The sequence below is a fragment of the Passer domesticus genome, chromosome 4 (genome assembly GCF_036417665.1).
Source record: "Passer domesticus isolate bPasDom1 chromosome 4, bPasDom1.hap1, whole genome shotgun sequence".
Taxonomy (NCBI): Eukaryota; Metazoa; Chordata; class Aves; order Passeriformes; family Passeridae; genus Passer; species Passer domesticus.
In genome coordinates this window covers 69927826-69944410 of record NC_087477.1, presented here as the reverse complement: position 1 = coordinate 69944410, position 16585 = coordinate 69927826, and the positions used below count along the sequence as shown (strand labels likewise).

General features: G+C 53.8%; 1 protein-coding gene across 1 annotated transcript; it reads right to left on the bottom strand.

Annotated features, from left to right (window-relative positions):
- Nucleotides 1-11986: 11986 nt before the first annotated feature.
- On the bottom strand, nucleotides 11987-14858 carry NKX3-2 (NK3 homeobox 2). Its single transcript, XM_064419345.1, has 2 exons — nucleotides 14219-14858; nucleotides 11987-13772 (listed from the first exon to the last, which is right to left on the bottom strand). The coding sequence occupies exons 1-2, from the start codon at nucleotides 14613-14615 to the stop codon at nucleotides 13294-13296; spliced, it is 876 nt and encodes a 291-aa protein (XP_064275415.1). The 5' UTR covers nucleotides 14616-14858; the 3' UTR covers nucleotides 11987-13293.
- Nucleotides 14859-16585: the final 1727 nt, after the last annotated feature.

The window sequence follows — 16585 nt, the reverse complement described above, 5'->3', positions numbered from 1 at the left end:
TGAGCTGTTTGGCCAAGTTCCTGCAATCCTTTGCCTATGCAAAACTGCCTGCTACTCCAGCTTTGTTATCCAGTAAAATATTACGAAAGTTCTCCACTGATCTCACTCTGTCGTGCAAGAACTTTTCCAAGACACTGCCTGCTAGATTTCAGCTTTAACTGGTAGGCGTTAGTATGTTTTCATTTTCCTGAATCAGGCAATGTCTGTCTCAAGAGCAAAACAAGGATCCTTGAGCCAGACTCTTGCACTGCACATGCAAAGACATTTTTTTGAGATCAAAGGGGAAAATCTGGCTGGTCTGAAGGGTGATATCACTGCTAATCCTGTTTTATTTTCTGCCTAGTGAGAATGAAGAGCAGAAAACTTTATACAATATACACTGTAAACATAAGAGAGGGCATGAGCCTGTCAGCCTATCATTGACACGAGACATGCAGACCTGGAGCCTGACAAGGATATTTTGTGAGCAAAGGCAATAATGAGGTTTTGAAAAGCACACATTTAAGAGTAATGGATGCTTTAGAGCTGTGCTCCTACAAGTTGTGATTTAAAAGGCTGGAGGCTTCAATTTGAACCACTAAAATTCAAAATGACAGAAACTTACAAAATTTTATTGCTCTGCATTTAATAAAATTTACATTTACAAGCTGTCAGTTTGAAATGCTGAATAACTCATAGTTTAGAACACTGAAAACCAGTTTGAATTACTCTTGCAATCCATTACTTCCTACTCACAGACTTTCTCAGATACTCAGAATAATCCATCCATCACACACTTTTCTTATCTCTCTTAATTAGTCTTTGGCCCCAAAAATATATTGGTTTTGAAGGAAGGTCAGGGAAAGAAATGCATCTTATTGCCATTAAAAAAACAAAACCACCTACCAAACCAAAACACCTAGGCATAATGAATGAAAAGCTCCCTTTCTGCTTGCTTAATGTGCTAATATAAGAACATTAAGGCCAATGTACCATCTACAGCTTGGTTGCTCTGGCTGTCTGGATTTTTTTGTTAATTTACAGACTCAATTATGTAGACTCTTAAATTCACAGCATTAGTGGGTGGGAAGGTAGATGGTTAATGAAAAAACACAGACTAGGAAACTTCTGTTTTATATGTACCTTGGGTAACGTTTTTAGAAGAACAAGGATCAAAGATTGTAATTTAAAGAAACTCTCAAGACAGGAATAAATGTACATGAATTTAAAGCACCCCTAAAAATTATGGGATGGCTAATATCCCCATGCTTCTGTGGTCTGTTCTAAAACAAAAATATTAAGCCAAATGTTTGGCTCTATATAATAAAAACAGATTATCTAATGGTTTCCAGTGGGAAATATGAGAAAGAGCATTCATAAAGACTCTGTAATAGTTATGAATTATAAAGACTTCCTCATTTTCAGTATGAACTGAGACCCCAATAGAAACTGTTAGATATTTATTCACATGCCCTCAAAGGGACTGTACATGGACATTTTTAATTAACATTATTTGCAACACCTTACTTAAGTTGTTCATTATGAATTTGACATGTTTTGAAGTCTGACCAGAAAGTTTTCATCACTTACTCTAATAACACCATTCTTACATTATTTTAATACTTTTAAAGGGCTACAGTGATTTGCAATCTATACTTATGTTAATGAAGAAAGAAAACAATGTTTAAGTAATCAAGATCATAACATTTAAAAAAGAAGTCAGGAAACTTAAAATAAACTTTGGCATGCCATTAGGCCTTCTCTGTAAGAAAAAACAAGTAAAAAATAAAGGTACAATTTGACAGCACTTTTGTATTTCCAGAGACGCCCCTTTTGTTGCCATTTCACTCCTCTCTTTTCAGCTGCCCAAATGTTTTGACATTTATTACTGGTTATAAAACCTGTATATCAACTTCACTTCACCTCCATCTGTCCTCACTGGCCTGATGTCTGTGCCTATCAGTTCAAATTATTAAGATACGGTAAAATGTCTTTGTTTTGCTCCATTTGAATGATTTTCCTTAGCTTTTCTCTTTCATGCAGTTTTAGCTACTGAAGCCAACACTGCATGGTGAGTCTGTGTAGATTTTTCTTAGGTTACAGCACTGGTAGCAAAGGCAGAAAATATGCAGTAAAATATTGACATGACCTTCATGTTTGTGTCTGCGCAGGATAAATAAATTCTACTACTTTCTTCCTAGAGATTGGTAAACATAACTAGAAGAAAAGAGACACTGAAGAGAGCTGAGAGTACCTGAGAGCTGTACCATGAGAGAGACAGAGATACGTGCTCATCTTCTGAAGGTGTCACAGGCTCAAATATGTTTAAACTTTGCTCCTTAGCTAGGAGCTAAAATGTTGACATTTAGCCTTTTAAATAAAACGGGCACTTGGCACCTTCCTTTGAGACCATGTGTTTAACTGGCTCAGCTACACCTTTTATGTTCGTAACTACACGTTTTCGTTGAAATTGGTTTCGTAAATAACAGCTGGAGCTGTAGAACACAAGATGGCAGTGTCAGACGCCACGTACCAGCAGGGGACTGTGGGACCGTCCAGCGGGATCTCCTGAGAGAGGAGACAAGCAAGAAGCGCTGAGGTCTTCGTCCTTTCTTTAATACCACTGTGGAACAATTGCTAGGAAGCCGGGAGACCTTTCCGTTCCAACAATACCTAGAAAATATTCTGCAGAAGGAATGAAGATACAGTATGCTCTGCAGAATAGGTTTTGCTCCACACAATTCACTGAGATCTCGAGGTCTAGGGTGGTGTCTTAAGACATAAAGTAATACTTATCTTACAAAGTTATCAAGGAAAAGGGACCTTCTGTCTCTGGAACATTGCTTTGCTTTCCTTATCCTAGCAGAGAATGAACATGCATGTTCTTTTTTTCCTCTCTTCCCCCCCCCCCCAAAAAAAAATTTATATATCACCATATATCACCAGTTGATACACAGAGTGAGAATATAATCTTTGTCAAAAACATATAGGAAAATTTATTTACTAGTTCTTGAATGCCGTGGTGTTTTTCCTGGTTTTAGGAAGTTCACTATAGTCGATGAGGCTGTGTATGTGAAGGTCGGGGTGGAGAAGCTGCGAACGTGATCTAAACCGTGGCAAAAGCTCCAGACCGAACCTGCCCGACATGGAGCTGAGTCCAGACGCCTGGCAGAAACTTTAGGGGAAAATAATTTGAAAGACCCTTTAATCAAACCTGTATGTCCACGGCGAGGAAAGGTCATTAGCAATTACTGTTCTGCTGAATTTGAGGGATTCTTACTGAGGCGTCCATGACTTCCTTAGCCCAGTCCCGTTCCCACCGAGGAACGTGGATCTGTTCCTTTGCATGCTGCAGCTGGGACCCCCAGTCCCAGCTCGGGATCTGGCGGTGTGTTTGGAAGGGCCGTTTCAGCCCAGCCTGCCTTGCCCAGGCGAGAAGCCCCGCTCCCGGCAGTCAGGCGGTACCTGCTGACACGCAGCTGCTCGGGTTTTTTAATGTGCACTGAGCTGGTGATTTTTTTTTTTTCCATCATCTTTACCTCAAATTCGGAAGCTGATAAATTACTTTGTTTAATTCTTGGGGAAAGTGCAATAACATCTCAGACATGCCGTGGAATTTTAACTGGAAATAAACCTTCTCATCAAAATACCTGCTCAGGAGCCGAGAAACCTCAGGCAGGCAATCCCTCTAGTCTTTATTTTAAAGTATATGGACGGCTAAATCCTTGCACTTGTTCGCTTAACCAGGCTGTGAGACTGCATTTCCTGCAGCTCAGCTGTCCAGAGCGGCGGTCGGTGTGTTTGCCCTTTGCGGGGACGTTTTGCTGCCGTGGAAGGTGCCGCAGGGCCGGGCCGGGTTCAGCACTTTCCCGGCGATGACAGTTCCCTCCCGCCGAGCCGAGCGCAGTCCTGCGGCTGCGGCCCTGCGGTGCCCCCGTCCGCATCCCTGCCTCGCCCGCCGCTCCTCTCGCCCCCGCGGAGAAACGAGTTCATGAGTGGGTTTTGTAGAAGCACTCGGGGAGAACAGCCTGGGGACTCATCTCGCCAGGGCTACTGCGAAGGCCCGGGTAATGCCCCGATGTGTGATTACCTTCACCCCGGTAATCTCCAGCCCCCCTGGAAACACGCGTGTCTGCGTGGCCCCGTCTGGGCTTCTCTGACACCCATCGGGCTGCGCCAGGGAGCACTGCAATGCGGAGCAGAGTAGCACAACATCAGGACCTGACCTTGCTCCCTCTCTGCCGTCCTTGCAACTATGACCGGGGTATCCACAGTCAGCTGTTCCTGATGAGGGGAATGTTTCATGTGACTCTTCTAACGTTAAAGCAGCAGAAATACCCCGGGTTTAAAAAGCAGACGCTGCCTGCCGCTCTGTAGAAACGTGGAGTTTCTGCCTTGCAGCACTTGGGCAGGAATGTTGTGCCATCGACATTGCGGTCGATGCGCACTGCGCTTCCGTCGTGCGGGGATTAAAGTCAAACGACGGCGGCTTCATTCGTTTATGCACAATAACAAAACCAAAACCAAACACAACTAAACAAACAAACAAAAACAAATAAAACCAAACAACCCCGAAGAAATCACCCAGGGTGAATCCTCACACTTCCTTTTCGCCAAACGAGACCAGTACAGGGGTGTATCTGTCGGCAGAGCCTGTGGGTTCCCCGGTGGCCGTGCCGTGCCGGGCGACTGGCGCTGGGGCTGGGGACGGAGACGCGGAGCTGCCGATTCTGCTTGCATTGCCTGCACCGGGTCCCACAGAGACACCTTACATCGTGTGCATCTAATTCTAGGGGCACTGCGGAGGAAAATACCCCAGGAAACGTGATGGGAGCAATGCAAAGGCACTGTTTGCAGCCGAACCTCCCCGTCACGGTTTGCTGTCTCTCCCACAGAGGACAGTTCAAGGCCGTGGGTCGTGGAAGATCGAAGCACAAACACGCGCGGGTTTCCCTGGCCGCGATGGTGATGGGAGCGGCGGGAAGGGGACAGCCCGCAGGGACGGCCCTGGCTGGCGGATCAAGCCGCTTTCCATCTGGGATTCCTCTGAGAGGTGTAAGCGCCTCGGGGCGAGCACAGCCCCGCTGCCCCGAAGGGCTCCGGGGCGGGGAGAGGCGAGGAGGGCCCGGCTGCTCCGCGCTGCGGCCCCGCCGGCCCGCCTCACGCACACCGTGCTGCGGTGGCCGGCAGGAAGGGCAGGGGCTGCCGGGGCTGGGTGGCATCCCAGGTGCCCCGCTCAGAGGAGAGGGGCTCGCTGCAAATGTCATCAGGACCTCGCCGCCGAGCCCGGCGCATTTCAGCCACATATGGTGGGTGGATTTAGGTGTCAAAAGCCGGCGAATTAGAAATGGTAATTGTCCGTCATTATGGGTGAAACGCGATCTATCACAACAACTGGAACATGTCTGGGCGCTAGCAAAAATAATTTGAATGATTAGCGATCATTATGGATGTCAAGCCGCGTCCATTAAGTTGTATGAAGAAATTATCCTTGACGTGCGAAATCAAACTACAAATACACAGGCCTGGCATTGAGAAGACCCTCCCTGCCGGGCCGCGGGAGGCCGGGAGCAGCCCCGCGGGGCGCGGGCAGGGCCCGGGAGAGGCGCTGGGGCTGCTGCGCTGCCGGGGCCGGGAGCTCCCGCCCGCTGTCTGCTACGGCCGGCGACGAGAGCTCTGCCGCGGGCTTGCCCGGCCCTGCTCATGGCGAGGGGACAGGCGACAGGCGCTCGATCAGTCGGGGAAGGCTTTGCAGGGAGTGGGAGGCAAGAAGCAGAGAGCCGGGCGGGATGCGGCAGCGATGGGAGGATGTCCCGAGCAGCCAGCGGGCACCTCCCGGAGGTGCGGGAGAGAGGAGATGGGGAGAGCTTCTGGAATATGTCGTCTGCCAGACACACGCTGCATCCTGCGTAGCTGCTCCTGTCCTTGGTGTGAGGGGATGTCCGGAGACCCGCTCCCGCGGCCCCTCCGCGTTCTGCAGCCCTCAGGCGTCGCCCCCCGCTCACCCCGCCATGCCTGCCCGGCCGAGGGCTTTGCCACCCCACTGAAAACAGCATTCTTCCCGAGTCGAGATCTGTTTACAAGTAGTTTTCATATTGCAAATCTTGCATATATTATTTTCCAAGACAAAAGTGTCGGGGTTTTCCTTTTAAAGTTCGCCCCGTAAACAGGGCTTGGGATAATTTGTTTTTTTCTTGCACCTTCCTTTCTGTTCCTTTTTAGTGAAATAATTTGTTCGCAGAAACGAAGTGGTTATTTCAATATCTTCTGGAGGCATTTCGGGTAAAACTATGTTATTGTGTTCCCACGAGCCATGACTCGATATGGACATCTAAACACAACTTCCCAGTGGCCGCGAATCCACGCAGCAAAAAGCAAAAGCTCTTCTCGAAGACTGAGGAAACCCGTCTGCTTCTTCCAGACATTTTTTTTTTGACCCGTGAAGTTAGTAAAATTTCAGACAAATTAAAGGAACCTTCACAGTTGCTTGACAAAGTCACAGTCTGCACCCCTGCAGAGTGGCGTTTATAACCAGCAAATGAGCACGTGTTCTTTTCTTGTTCTGGTCCCTGGGAAAATGTAGTACGTCCATGGAAGTTCCCCCTTTGACACATTTTTCATTCTTAACTGAATAAAGAGAACCTCGAATCGTCTATTATTAATAATAATAATTATTATTATATTAATAAGCCAAGTAAAGACTATTTATCTCATGCGGTCATTTTGAAGTACTGTGCCACTGTGCAGAGCGGAGTGGCAAAGCCGCCGCCTCGGTAAATCCGCGCACGACACGAAGGAAAACGTCTCCGTGGCTTTTTAGGGATGCCTTCAGGGCTGCGCACCCGCCACCCCCTGCCGCCCCCCGGTATCGCAGTCGAGTGCCTAAAGGCAAGTCCCAAATACGACCTGTCCCTCGCTTTCGCCTCCTGAACGGAGGAGCCCGGCACAAACCCCGCCACCGAGTTCTAGCTCTGCCGACAGCCGGCAGAACCACCTTCCCTCCCTCCCCTTCCAGCCTACCCAGCTTTATTCGTACAGTTTGCAAATCTGTATTATTCCCGCACAAGCCAAAAATAATATTAGTCCTCTCCGCTCGCATTTCATCCCTAATTATCACTCGAGTCCTTTGCGACACAAAGCGTTTCTCTGGCCAGTTTAAGCGCGGCGCAGATCCGTGGGCAAAGTGATTTTCCGCGACCCGGGAGACAAGCAGCGGGGGTTTCGCTGTCGGACGACTCTAACGGGGAGCGGATCACCGCTGCTGAGCGGCGTCCTCAGACCGCCGGAGCCGACAGGCAGGGTCGGGCTCTGAAGCAGCGGGCAGAGGTGTTTTTCAGAGCCGTCACCGCCTGCAGGATTTGCTTTCCCCACAGAGCAATTTAGGAGACAACGCCGCAACCCGCGCCCCCGGCCCGTGAGCGCTCGCCCAGCGCCAGCCCCAGCCCCGCGGCCACCCCCGGCCACCCCCGGCCACCCCTCTGCCCGGCCGCCGGCAGCCTCGCAAGCTGATACCCGGCAAGCTGAAAACCAGACTCGTCTTTTCCTTTTCACCCGTTTTATGGTTTTCTACCTTTCTTGTTCGGTGTGGAAGCACTGTTTTATTTCTCAATCGGCCGTGCATTAGAAGGTTGCTTGTGGCCTTCCTAGTTCCCATAATTTTCTTTTTCCTCACTTTTTTTTTAAAAATAAAGAAAAGAAGGTTTAAAATATCTACAAGTATTTTAACCTTTCTTATTGTTGTTATCATTATTGCTATTGTTATTATTGTTATTGTTGTTGTTGTTGTTTTGTTATTGTTATTAGTGTCCCTACTCTGGTGAGGAGGACGTCGTTCACCAGTTCTGGTGGCTATTTGCACCCCTCTGTAGACATCAGGGAGTCCTTGCGGGTCGCCTTCTGAACCCCTTTCTGTCTCTCCCAGCGCCGAGCCACTGCTGCGGGAGAGATTTCCCTGGCTAGTTTCTGTTTCAGCAGAGGATGTGCTGCTGGCTGCCATCCGTGTCCTTCGGGAGCCCAAGCCGTGGCCTCTTTACTACCGAGTCAGATTTTAGGCAAACAGCCACAGGCGCACCTGAGAACCACAGAACGGCTTAAACTGCAGCTCTGTAGCCACCACTCCCCACTCTTAATTTTTTTCGAGTATCACCCCGACTATCGCCAGCACCATTTGGGGTGCCAAACACCTCTAGCGGCTCCTCAGTGGGGCAGCAGGCCTGGGGAAACACCGGAGAAAGAGCCGGGGATGGTTCTTCAGTCACCCCAAGGGCCTCGGATCGAGGAGCCAAGCCCCTCATCCTCTGCCGGGGTTTTTTCTTCTGTGGGCCGTAGGACATGTCTGAGAGGGAGCCAGGGAGGTGTTTGCGGCTGTGGGTGGAGGAGGGCAGCCCTCGTCCCTGGTCTGCTCTAGTCACCCCCTCCCGGGCCGGCCCGAGCGTGAACTCGCCCCCTCTCTCCCCTCCGTCCCTCCCTAAAAAAAAAAAAAAAAAAAAAAAAAAAAAAAAAAGCCCCGAACAAAACCCAAAACAAAACAAAAATCCCACACCACAAATATTAAACGTGTTCTAGGAAAATGGCAAACCCCACCTGCGGGTAGGAGTCCCGCGGTCCCTCGGCAAGGAACCGGCCAGCCGCGGTGCGGGGTAGTGCCCGGGCGGTGCGGGGGTCCCGCAGGCGGCAGCCCCACTGGGGCTGGAAGCTCCTTGGCAGAGCCTGCCGGCCCACCTGCGTCTCTGCTCGCCCCCGGAGGAGGGTCTGCTGCCTGTCCCGGCACTGACCGCCGTGACACCCGGATGGGAAACGCGTCTTTACTCCCTCGTTCGCCTTGCTCCCCCGTTCATCACGTAGTTTTCCGCAGCAGCGGACAACGCGAAGGAACAGTCCGCTTTTTTGCGGCTTTCAGAAAGGTTGGGAGAGGCAATATCCTTGATTATGTGGCCGGGACAAAAAGACCTGTCCTTTATTTTTCCCATCACCTAGGGGAAAGCCAGGCTGCTCGATGGAGACACTACTGGCAGTGCCCTGGATCTCCAGCGGCCGCGGGGTCTGGCTTTCCGGCCGTGAGGAGGAGCACCCCTGTCTTTGTCTTCGGAGCCGTTCCAGAGGAGCGGCTGCCGCGGTGGTTTGGTGCTGCAGACCCGGGAGAGCCGCTGGAAAAGGGGCCGGGATTCCCCGCGGCCCCGGCCCGGGGCCGCCCTCGGGGCTCGTCGCCGTCCCACTGACAGGAGAAGCGGAGCGGAAAAAAGCCTGCCAAGGCCTGCCGGGGAGAGGCCCTTAACCTCGGGCCACCTTTGGCCCCTGCTCCCGGGAGCCCCTGGGAGGCTGGGCAGGTGCTGCACCGCCGGGGGGGCTGCCTGTGCCCCGGTGTCTTCTGCTGCTTCTCCTCCTCCCGGGAAAGTGTCGCCGATTTCTACCTGCGTGTATTTGTGTGTGTGTGTGTGCGGAGGGGGGGGGCAAATCAACGCGGTTTCCTGTTTTAATACCCTGCGAGCGAGCAGGAGGTAGCTAAATATAGGCAGCCTCCCGGCTGCAGAGTTGGACTCTGCGCCTGTGCGACTGTTTAATACACAAACACAAGCGCCAATGGAGACATATGCAAAGATATACACAATTTACATTACATTTCAACAATCGAATTTCTTGGAGCTGCGGTATTTCCCCCATCTCCCCCTTGTCTTTGCAAGAATTTTTTTAAGACTACAGCTTGCCCACGGTCAGATGGAAAATTATTCCCACGGCCCCTGTACGGTTCGGGGTTTGTGGGAGAGACCGAAATTGGGACACATCATTAGGGAGATTGTTTTTACGTACCAGCCGTGTATGTGGTGATGAGCCGAATGTACATGTGAAGAGAGCATGATAGAGCTCAGGTTCTGCTGATAATTTAAGCACCGAAAATACAGAGTAATTCCTTTGGCCTCAGTGCAGTTACATGCGTGTAAATGGAGTTTTTGCCATTAAGAAAAGATAAAGGATGCCGAGAGTTTGCTTTATATTTTAAAAAATCAAAATTATTAAGAAAAAACGGGAATAGAAAAGCCTCAAATTCCAGAAAAATTCCGTTAAATTATCAATTACATTTTCCCAGTATCACATACTGACGTTTCTCAAGTATCACATTTTGTCAATGTCAAAAGAAGACATTGTCGATGCATAAATGTTCGATATTAAACACCAATACTAAAATTTCAGGCAACTTTATTCGGATCAGCTTTTCCAGCAACTTCTATCTCGAGTAAAATGCACGTTAGTTTTACCTGGTTCATAGGAAATTAGTTTGACACTTTATTCTGTTACCCAGTGTTACAACCCAAGGAATCTCTAATAACAGTCACTTCCCTTTTATGTCAGGAGGTTCCCTAGAGCATTACATCTGTTAGCAAGCACAAATCAAAATAATACAACACAGCGACCAAAGGGAAAAAAATGATTAGGCTTAGAGATAGTCCGCTCCCTCGAACAGGGGGCCCGATAGGAACCACAGCCGGAAGCTACCGGGGACAAAACCTCCGCTGGTGTGAGCTGTACCATCGAACCTGAGATGGGAGTAAGTGGCTCGGTGCCTTGTATGGGGCTGCAGGCAGAGAAACGTGCCCAGGGGCCAGGAAAAAGCAAACCGCAGGGCAGCAGTGGCACCTCTTTACCTCCCTAAGTGCACGGGGGTCCAGATTCTGCTGTCCAAAAGTTTCGTTTTTTTCACGGAAGGAAAGTGCTGGGAATGTCGGAAGGTCGGAAGGAAATAGTTACCAAAAAAAAAAAAAAAAAAAAAGAAGAGACAGGAGCTTCGGATCGGGCCAAATAAATGTCAGTCCTCCCGTATCTGCCAAGGGACTGCTGCATCTGGAGCGCTCCTTTCGGCAGCAGGACCGCCGGCACGCCCGGCAGAGCAAAACCAAACCCAAAACATTTCCTCCGGTGTCACGACGGCTCTGGGAACAGAGTGCTGGTCCCCAGCTCTTGCTGGGGCTGGGACAGCCCACGGGCAGCCACCGCTGCCGAGTGCTGCTGGAGGTGCCAGCGCAGGGACATCTGACCCGCGGGGTGCCCGAGCCCGGGCAAAGCGGAATGACAGCCAGGGAGGCCGGAGCGAGGGGCTGGCAGGGAAACAGCCCGGCTGCGCCTTGGGGCGGCTCGCAGGCACAGCGGCCGGGAAGCGATGGGGCGGCAGGGGCTTCCTGCAAGCCACCCCGCCCTCGGGAGCCGCAGCGAAAGCCATGCGAACCAGAGAGAAAGAAGAGAAGCCCGTGGTGATGAAGACTCATCGGCGCCCAGACAACGCGGCCGCCTGTGAGCGGGGTCCGGCAGGGCTCCATCGGCGCGGGGAAACAGCTGCAGCCATCACCGGGTCCGGTCCCTCCGAGCGCCACTGCCCGGCCCCGGCCCCGGGGGAAGCTGCCCACCCCAGGTCGGCCTGCCCTCCCCTTCGGCCAGCACCGGCCTCGGCGGAGACGCCCGAGGACAGCAGGGGAAGAGCCGCCAGCACCGCGCCGAGGGCCCGGGCTCTACAGAGGCTTGGAGGAGACTCAGTCCAAGGCGGGAGGCTGCCCCAAGTGGCTGTCGCGGCAGTGTCGGGATACAGACGGCCTGGGCAGTTTCGTCGAGGTCGCCGAAGCCCCCTCTTGCAGCCCAAATCCTGAGCCCGCGCCCCCGGTCTCTCTGCCAGGCTCCGGCAGAGAGAAAACAATCCACCGACCCACGCACCTGCCCAGCATCCGCCGAGGTTTCAAATGGCAGAGGGGCCGCAGCCTGCACGGCGAGGCTGCCACCGACCGGGAAAAGCAGTTCGAGGTCCCAGTGGCTCCTCCGACTGCACCGCGTCCTCACCGCTACCAGCACCCGTAAATTCAGCCACGGATCCCGGCTTTCCGGCAGATGGGGGATCGCTCCATCTGCGACAGGCGTTACCAAAGAAGTGATTAAGGCGCCCGGCCAGAGCTCCTGGGTCCCCTCCGCCTCCCATAGAGGGAACGGGCATCAGCGCTGACTGCTGCAGCCGGGAAAGGAGGCACAGATCCCTGCCAGGCCCTAGGATCATCACCGTGCAAGTGGGAAAAGGAGGGATGTGGTCTGAGCTACGGCCTGAGGTCTGCTGCAGGGAAAAAATATCACTGGGGAAATCCGTGTCCGCTCTCAGGAACGACAGAAACAGCAGAGGTAAGTGTTGAACTAAGTTTATAAATTAAAAAAAAAAAAAAACAAAAAAAAACCAAACAACAAAACAAGTACAGCGGGTAGCTTACAAACATTCACAATTCATTTGAAGTAAATAATCTAGTTGAGTGCACAGTGCCATTAAAAGGGAAATGGAGGGGGAAAAAAAAAGAAGGGGAAAAAAAAGCAACGAGTTACCTTGGAAGAAAGAGACTGTAATTACATTGCTGAGCAGATCAGAAACCCCCACCCCTGGAGGAGAGCTCTGCAGAAGAATTGTAAAAGGCACTGATGGTATTAAAGTTTCCTGTTACATCGATTTCTTAAAAAGCCTGACTAGAAATATTCACATTGAATATAAAAATAACAACAACAACTTTAATACATCTGGAAAGTGCGAAAAATCCATAACTCCTCCCTCCCCGAACACGGAAAGATCTCAGGAAAAAAAGGAAAAGAAGTCAGAGTTTCGATATAAGTCTCACCCTTTTGTGACATATTTATCCTTTGCCAGGGATCATGGAGTACAGGAATAACATGAGCAACAAGAGCAGGGGGACCTGAAAGAGGCTTCCATACATTCAGCACCATACAAGGCACACTCAGTTTGCAACAAGTTGGAAGACCAAGGACTCAGACGACAAAAATAATCTTCCTTACAATCCGCTGAGGGAGTCCTTGATCTCCTCTTTTGACTTGCATTTGGTTTTACGGGTTGTACTTTTTTTTCCTCTCCTTTGTTTTCTCTCTCTTTTTCTCCACACAAGATCGAGTCTCTACCCATCCGAAGCAAAATAAAACAAACAAACAAAAAGTCTACACCAAATACACTGACAACATGGATACCATGAACGAGTTGTGCCGAATCACGAGAGTCCTCGGCTGGCGGGATGGGGACAGGGTGAGGGTCAGGGTGGGGGTAGCCAAGAAGTCCTATGTTGAAAGAGGAGAGGGTGAGGAACCATCCAAAAATATTAATAATAAAAATAACAATAAAATAATAATAAATACTGTCCGAGGCACTGAGAGCTGCAGCTGGGGCTCTGGACTTGAGAAGCTGAACGGATGGATTGATGGATGGGGGGGTGGCAGAGGGAAGATGGGTTTCCTGGCTGCCAGTGTGTATGGCGGGGGTGCCGGGGCCGGGGGGCTGTGTATGTGTGCCTCTCACTGGGTGCCGGCAGCTGCGGCGCAGGTGGACAGAGCCCACCCGGGAAGGCAGTAGTAGGGGTAGTAGTAGGATGGCTGGAGAGAGAGCAGCGAGGGCGGCCGCAGCACCTCGCCAGGGTGGTACTGTCTCTGGTCGTCGCGCACCAGCACCTTGACGGCCACCTTCTTGGCGGCGGGGGCGGCGGCCAGGAGGTCGGCGGCCATCTGCCGCCGCTTGGTCTTGTAGCGCCGGTTCTGAAACCAGATCTTCACCTGCGTCTCGGTGAGCTTCAGCGAGGCGGCCAGGTCGGCCCGCTCGGGCCCCGACAAGTAGCGCTGGTGGTTGAAGCGCCGCTCCAGCTCGAAGACCTGCGCGTGGGAGAAGGCTGCGCGAGAGCGCTTCTTCCGCGGTTTCGGAGCCGCCGCCGCCTCCTCCTCCCCCGGCAGCAGATTCCCGCACTTGCCCGCTCCGTCCTCTTCCTCCGGAGGGCTGCGATCTGCGGGCAGGGCGAGAGCACGGCGGTCAGGGCAGGCGGGCACCGGGACAGCGGAATCCGCGCTCCTCGCGGGGCCCGCACCCGCGCACAGGCGCGCTCCCCGCGGCCAGCCCGCAGCGACGGGGCGAGCGGAGAGCCCGCCGAGCCGCTGCCCGCCCCGTCGCCGGGACAGCCGCCGCCGGTGGCCGGGGCTCCTCGCTCTCCTTTAAGCGCCGGGCGCCCTGGCGAGCTGCGGGCTCAGCCGGGCCAAAGGCCCTCCCCGATCCGCCCTCCCTCGCCCCGCGGGACGTGTTTCGGGTTTTTTCTCCCCCCCGGCACAACCGAGCCTGTCGCACAGCTCCGGGGAGCCGGCGGAGAGCCACGGTCATCTCCCGCTCCCAGCCCTCCGGGACCCTCCCGCCCTCCTCCCGCGGGTGCGGAGAAGCCGCCATCGGGGCCGCCCGTACCTGAGACGGCGGCCGACATCTCGCTGTCGCTGAGGCCGGTGGTGTCCCGCTCCGCCGCCTCCGGGGGCTGCGCCTCCTCCTCCGCCGGCCGCCCCCCGCCCGTGGCTTCGGCGAGGCGGGCGCTGCCACCGGCGCCCTCCTCCTCGGAGCGCCGCTCGCCCTCGGGGTCCTCGCTGAGCGCGGAATCCGAGTCCCAGCCCGCCGGCGTCCGCGGGGCCGGGGCGCGGGCGGCGGGCGCGGGGAGCGGCGGGTCCTCGGCGGCGCCGCACAGCCGCCAGCCGCCGGCCGCCCCCGGGAGCGGCGGCCGCCCCGCCGCGTGGCGGGCGCGCTCCTCCTTCTTGTTGAGGATGGCTTGGATGGAAAAAGGCGTCAGGGCGTTGCCGCCGCGGACGGACATGGCCCGGCGACGGGCAAGCCGCACGGACGAGCAGCGGACCGTGCCGCGCCTTCAGCTGGGCGACCGCATCGCCGGCCGCCGCCGCGCCGGTGCCGGGCCCTGTTCTGCCGCCGGGAGGGCGGGCGCCAGCGGGAGCAGCCTCTCTGCGCCACTGCCGGCCCGCCCGCCCATAGGGCCGGGGCCACCGGGGCCACCGCGCTGCGCCGGGCGCCGCCGCGGGTCCCTGGCGGCACGGGCGCTGCCTCCGCCCCGCTCTGTCCCGCCCCCGCCCGCCCTCCGCTTTTTCTGCCGGCGGCGCTGCCATCCCTCACGGCCGCCCGACAGCGCCGGCCCCGCGCCTTCCCATTGGGCAGCCCCCGCGCGGCCCGCCCGCCCATTGGCTCCCGCCGCGGGCCGATGCGGCTCCGCGGGGCGCGCGCCGGGGCGCGCCGTCTCTTAACCCCTTGCGGCCCGCGGGGCGCCCCCGCCGCCCCCGGCGGCCGCGGCCGAGGAGACCCTGGAAGGGACGGTCCCGCTCCGTGGCAGAAAGCGGCGGCTTCCGCCTGGAGAGTGAGGGGTCGTAGTTCAGAGGTGTTTCCCCCCTCGCCGCGCCTCAGCAGAGCGCTGCAGCCTGGCGCCGGGGAAAGGTTCGGTCCCGACGGGAGAAGTGGCGGGGACGGTACCGACGCCGCAGTCTGGCGTGCATTGCTGCGTGCCCTGGGGAAGGGCTGCGGAACTCGCTTGTGCTGAGTCTGTCGGGGCCGAGACGCCGTGCCGGTGCGGGGGGATGAGCCGTGTACGTGCGGCGGGATGAGCGCCCAAGCCCGCGGCCGCCCGCGCTGTCGGGGTAAACGCAAATCAGCCTCGGCCGCTTTTGAAAAATGCGCTTTTCGCTACTGCGTTTGTTTAAAAACACGGTCGGGTTTATACTAAGTACGGTCTTCTGTCTCTGTGGCTTATAAAGCCCGTATTAGGAAAGCAATTTCTCCCAGATTAAACTCTTTCCCCTAAATGATGCTTTCCCTAAAAGAAATCGGCCCTACACAGGAAGATTTTGGAAACTGTTACACGCACATGAATTGTATATCTGCGACTCGTTGCCAAAACAACAATATGCCCCCAAGCATCATACTTTCCTCTTTTTCAAATATTATTGGCATTCTCGGAGCTAATAAAAATAGCGGCAGGGGTATCAAGCAGGTACACGAGAAATGAAACGCCTGTGCTTCACGAACATGGGTGTTTGGTGCTGGTGAGCGCGGCAACATAAGGAGATAAAGCACAGGAAAAAGACACCCGAAAACCCGCTTTGCTCCATCAACAAAATTCTCAGGGCGTCACCGGGCTTCTCCACAGGCGTGTGGCCACCGCCAACACCTCCCTACCTGATCTCACAGAGATGAACGTCGGTTTGCAGTAGACTACGAAGCGACAATAATTGATTATCAACGACTCTGGCACGAATTAAATGGTTTCAATCATACTTTTTACATCAAAATTAAATCAATAAAATAAATAATCCCACTTTCATACACAGCGCAAAGCTGGAGTGCACCTCTGCATGACGAAGCGGGAACTGTCTTTACCTTTCTGAACAAATTCAGACCATTTTAATAACCCTGCTTGGACCCACCTTTTACCTAAATTTTTCCTAGGAAAGCCATCGCTTTGCCACTAAAGACTTGGGTATGACGACACAATAAAAAATATCCAAAGGGGAATTTTTAAGAGCTGGAGGTAAACGAGAAGCATCTAGGGAAGCTGCGAGAAATCCACTTACGAGAATATACGTAGGGGGCTAGGAAGGGTGTCCTGCACGAGTGTTTTAAAGGCTCCTTAACAGCCAAGCGATGAAATTTGGCATGTCAGAAGAGATGAGCGGCCTCAGACGCGGGGACAGAGGAAGGGGCTGGAGGTGCGGGTCGTGGGAGTCGAGGTTCGGGTTGATGGCCAGAAGGGGCACGCGGAGAAGGGAGTCCCGGCCAGGGAGC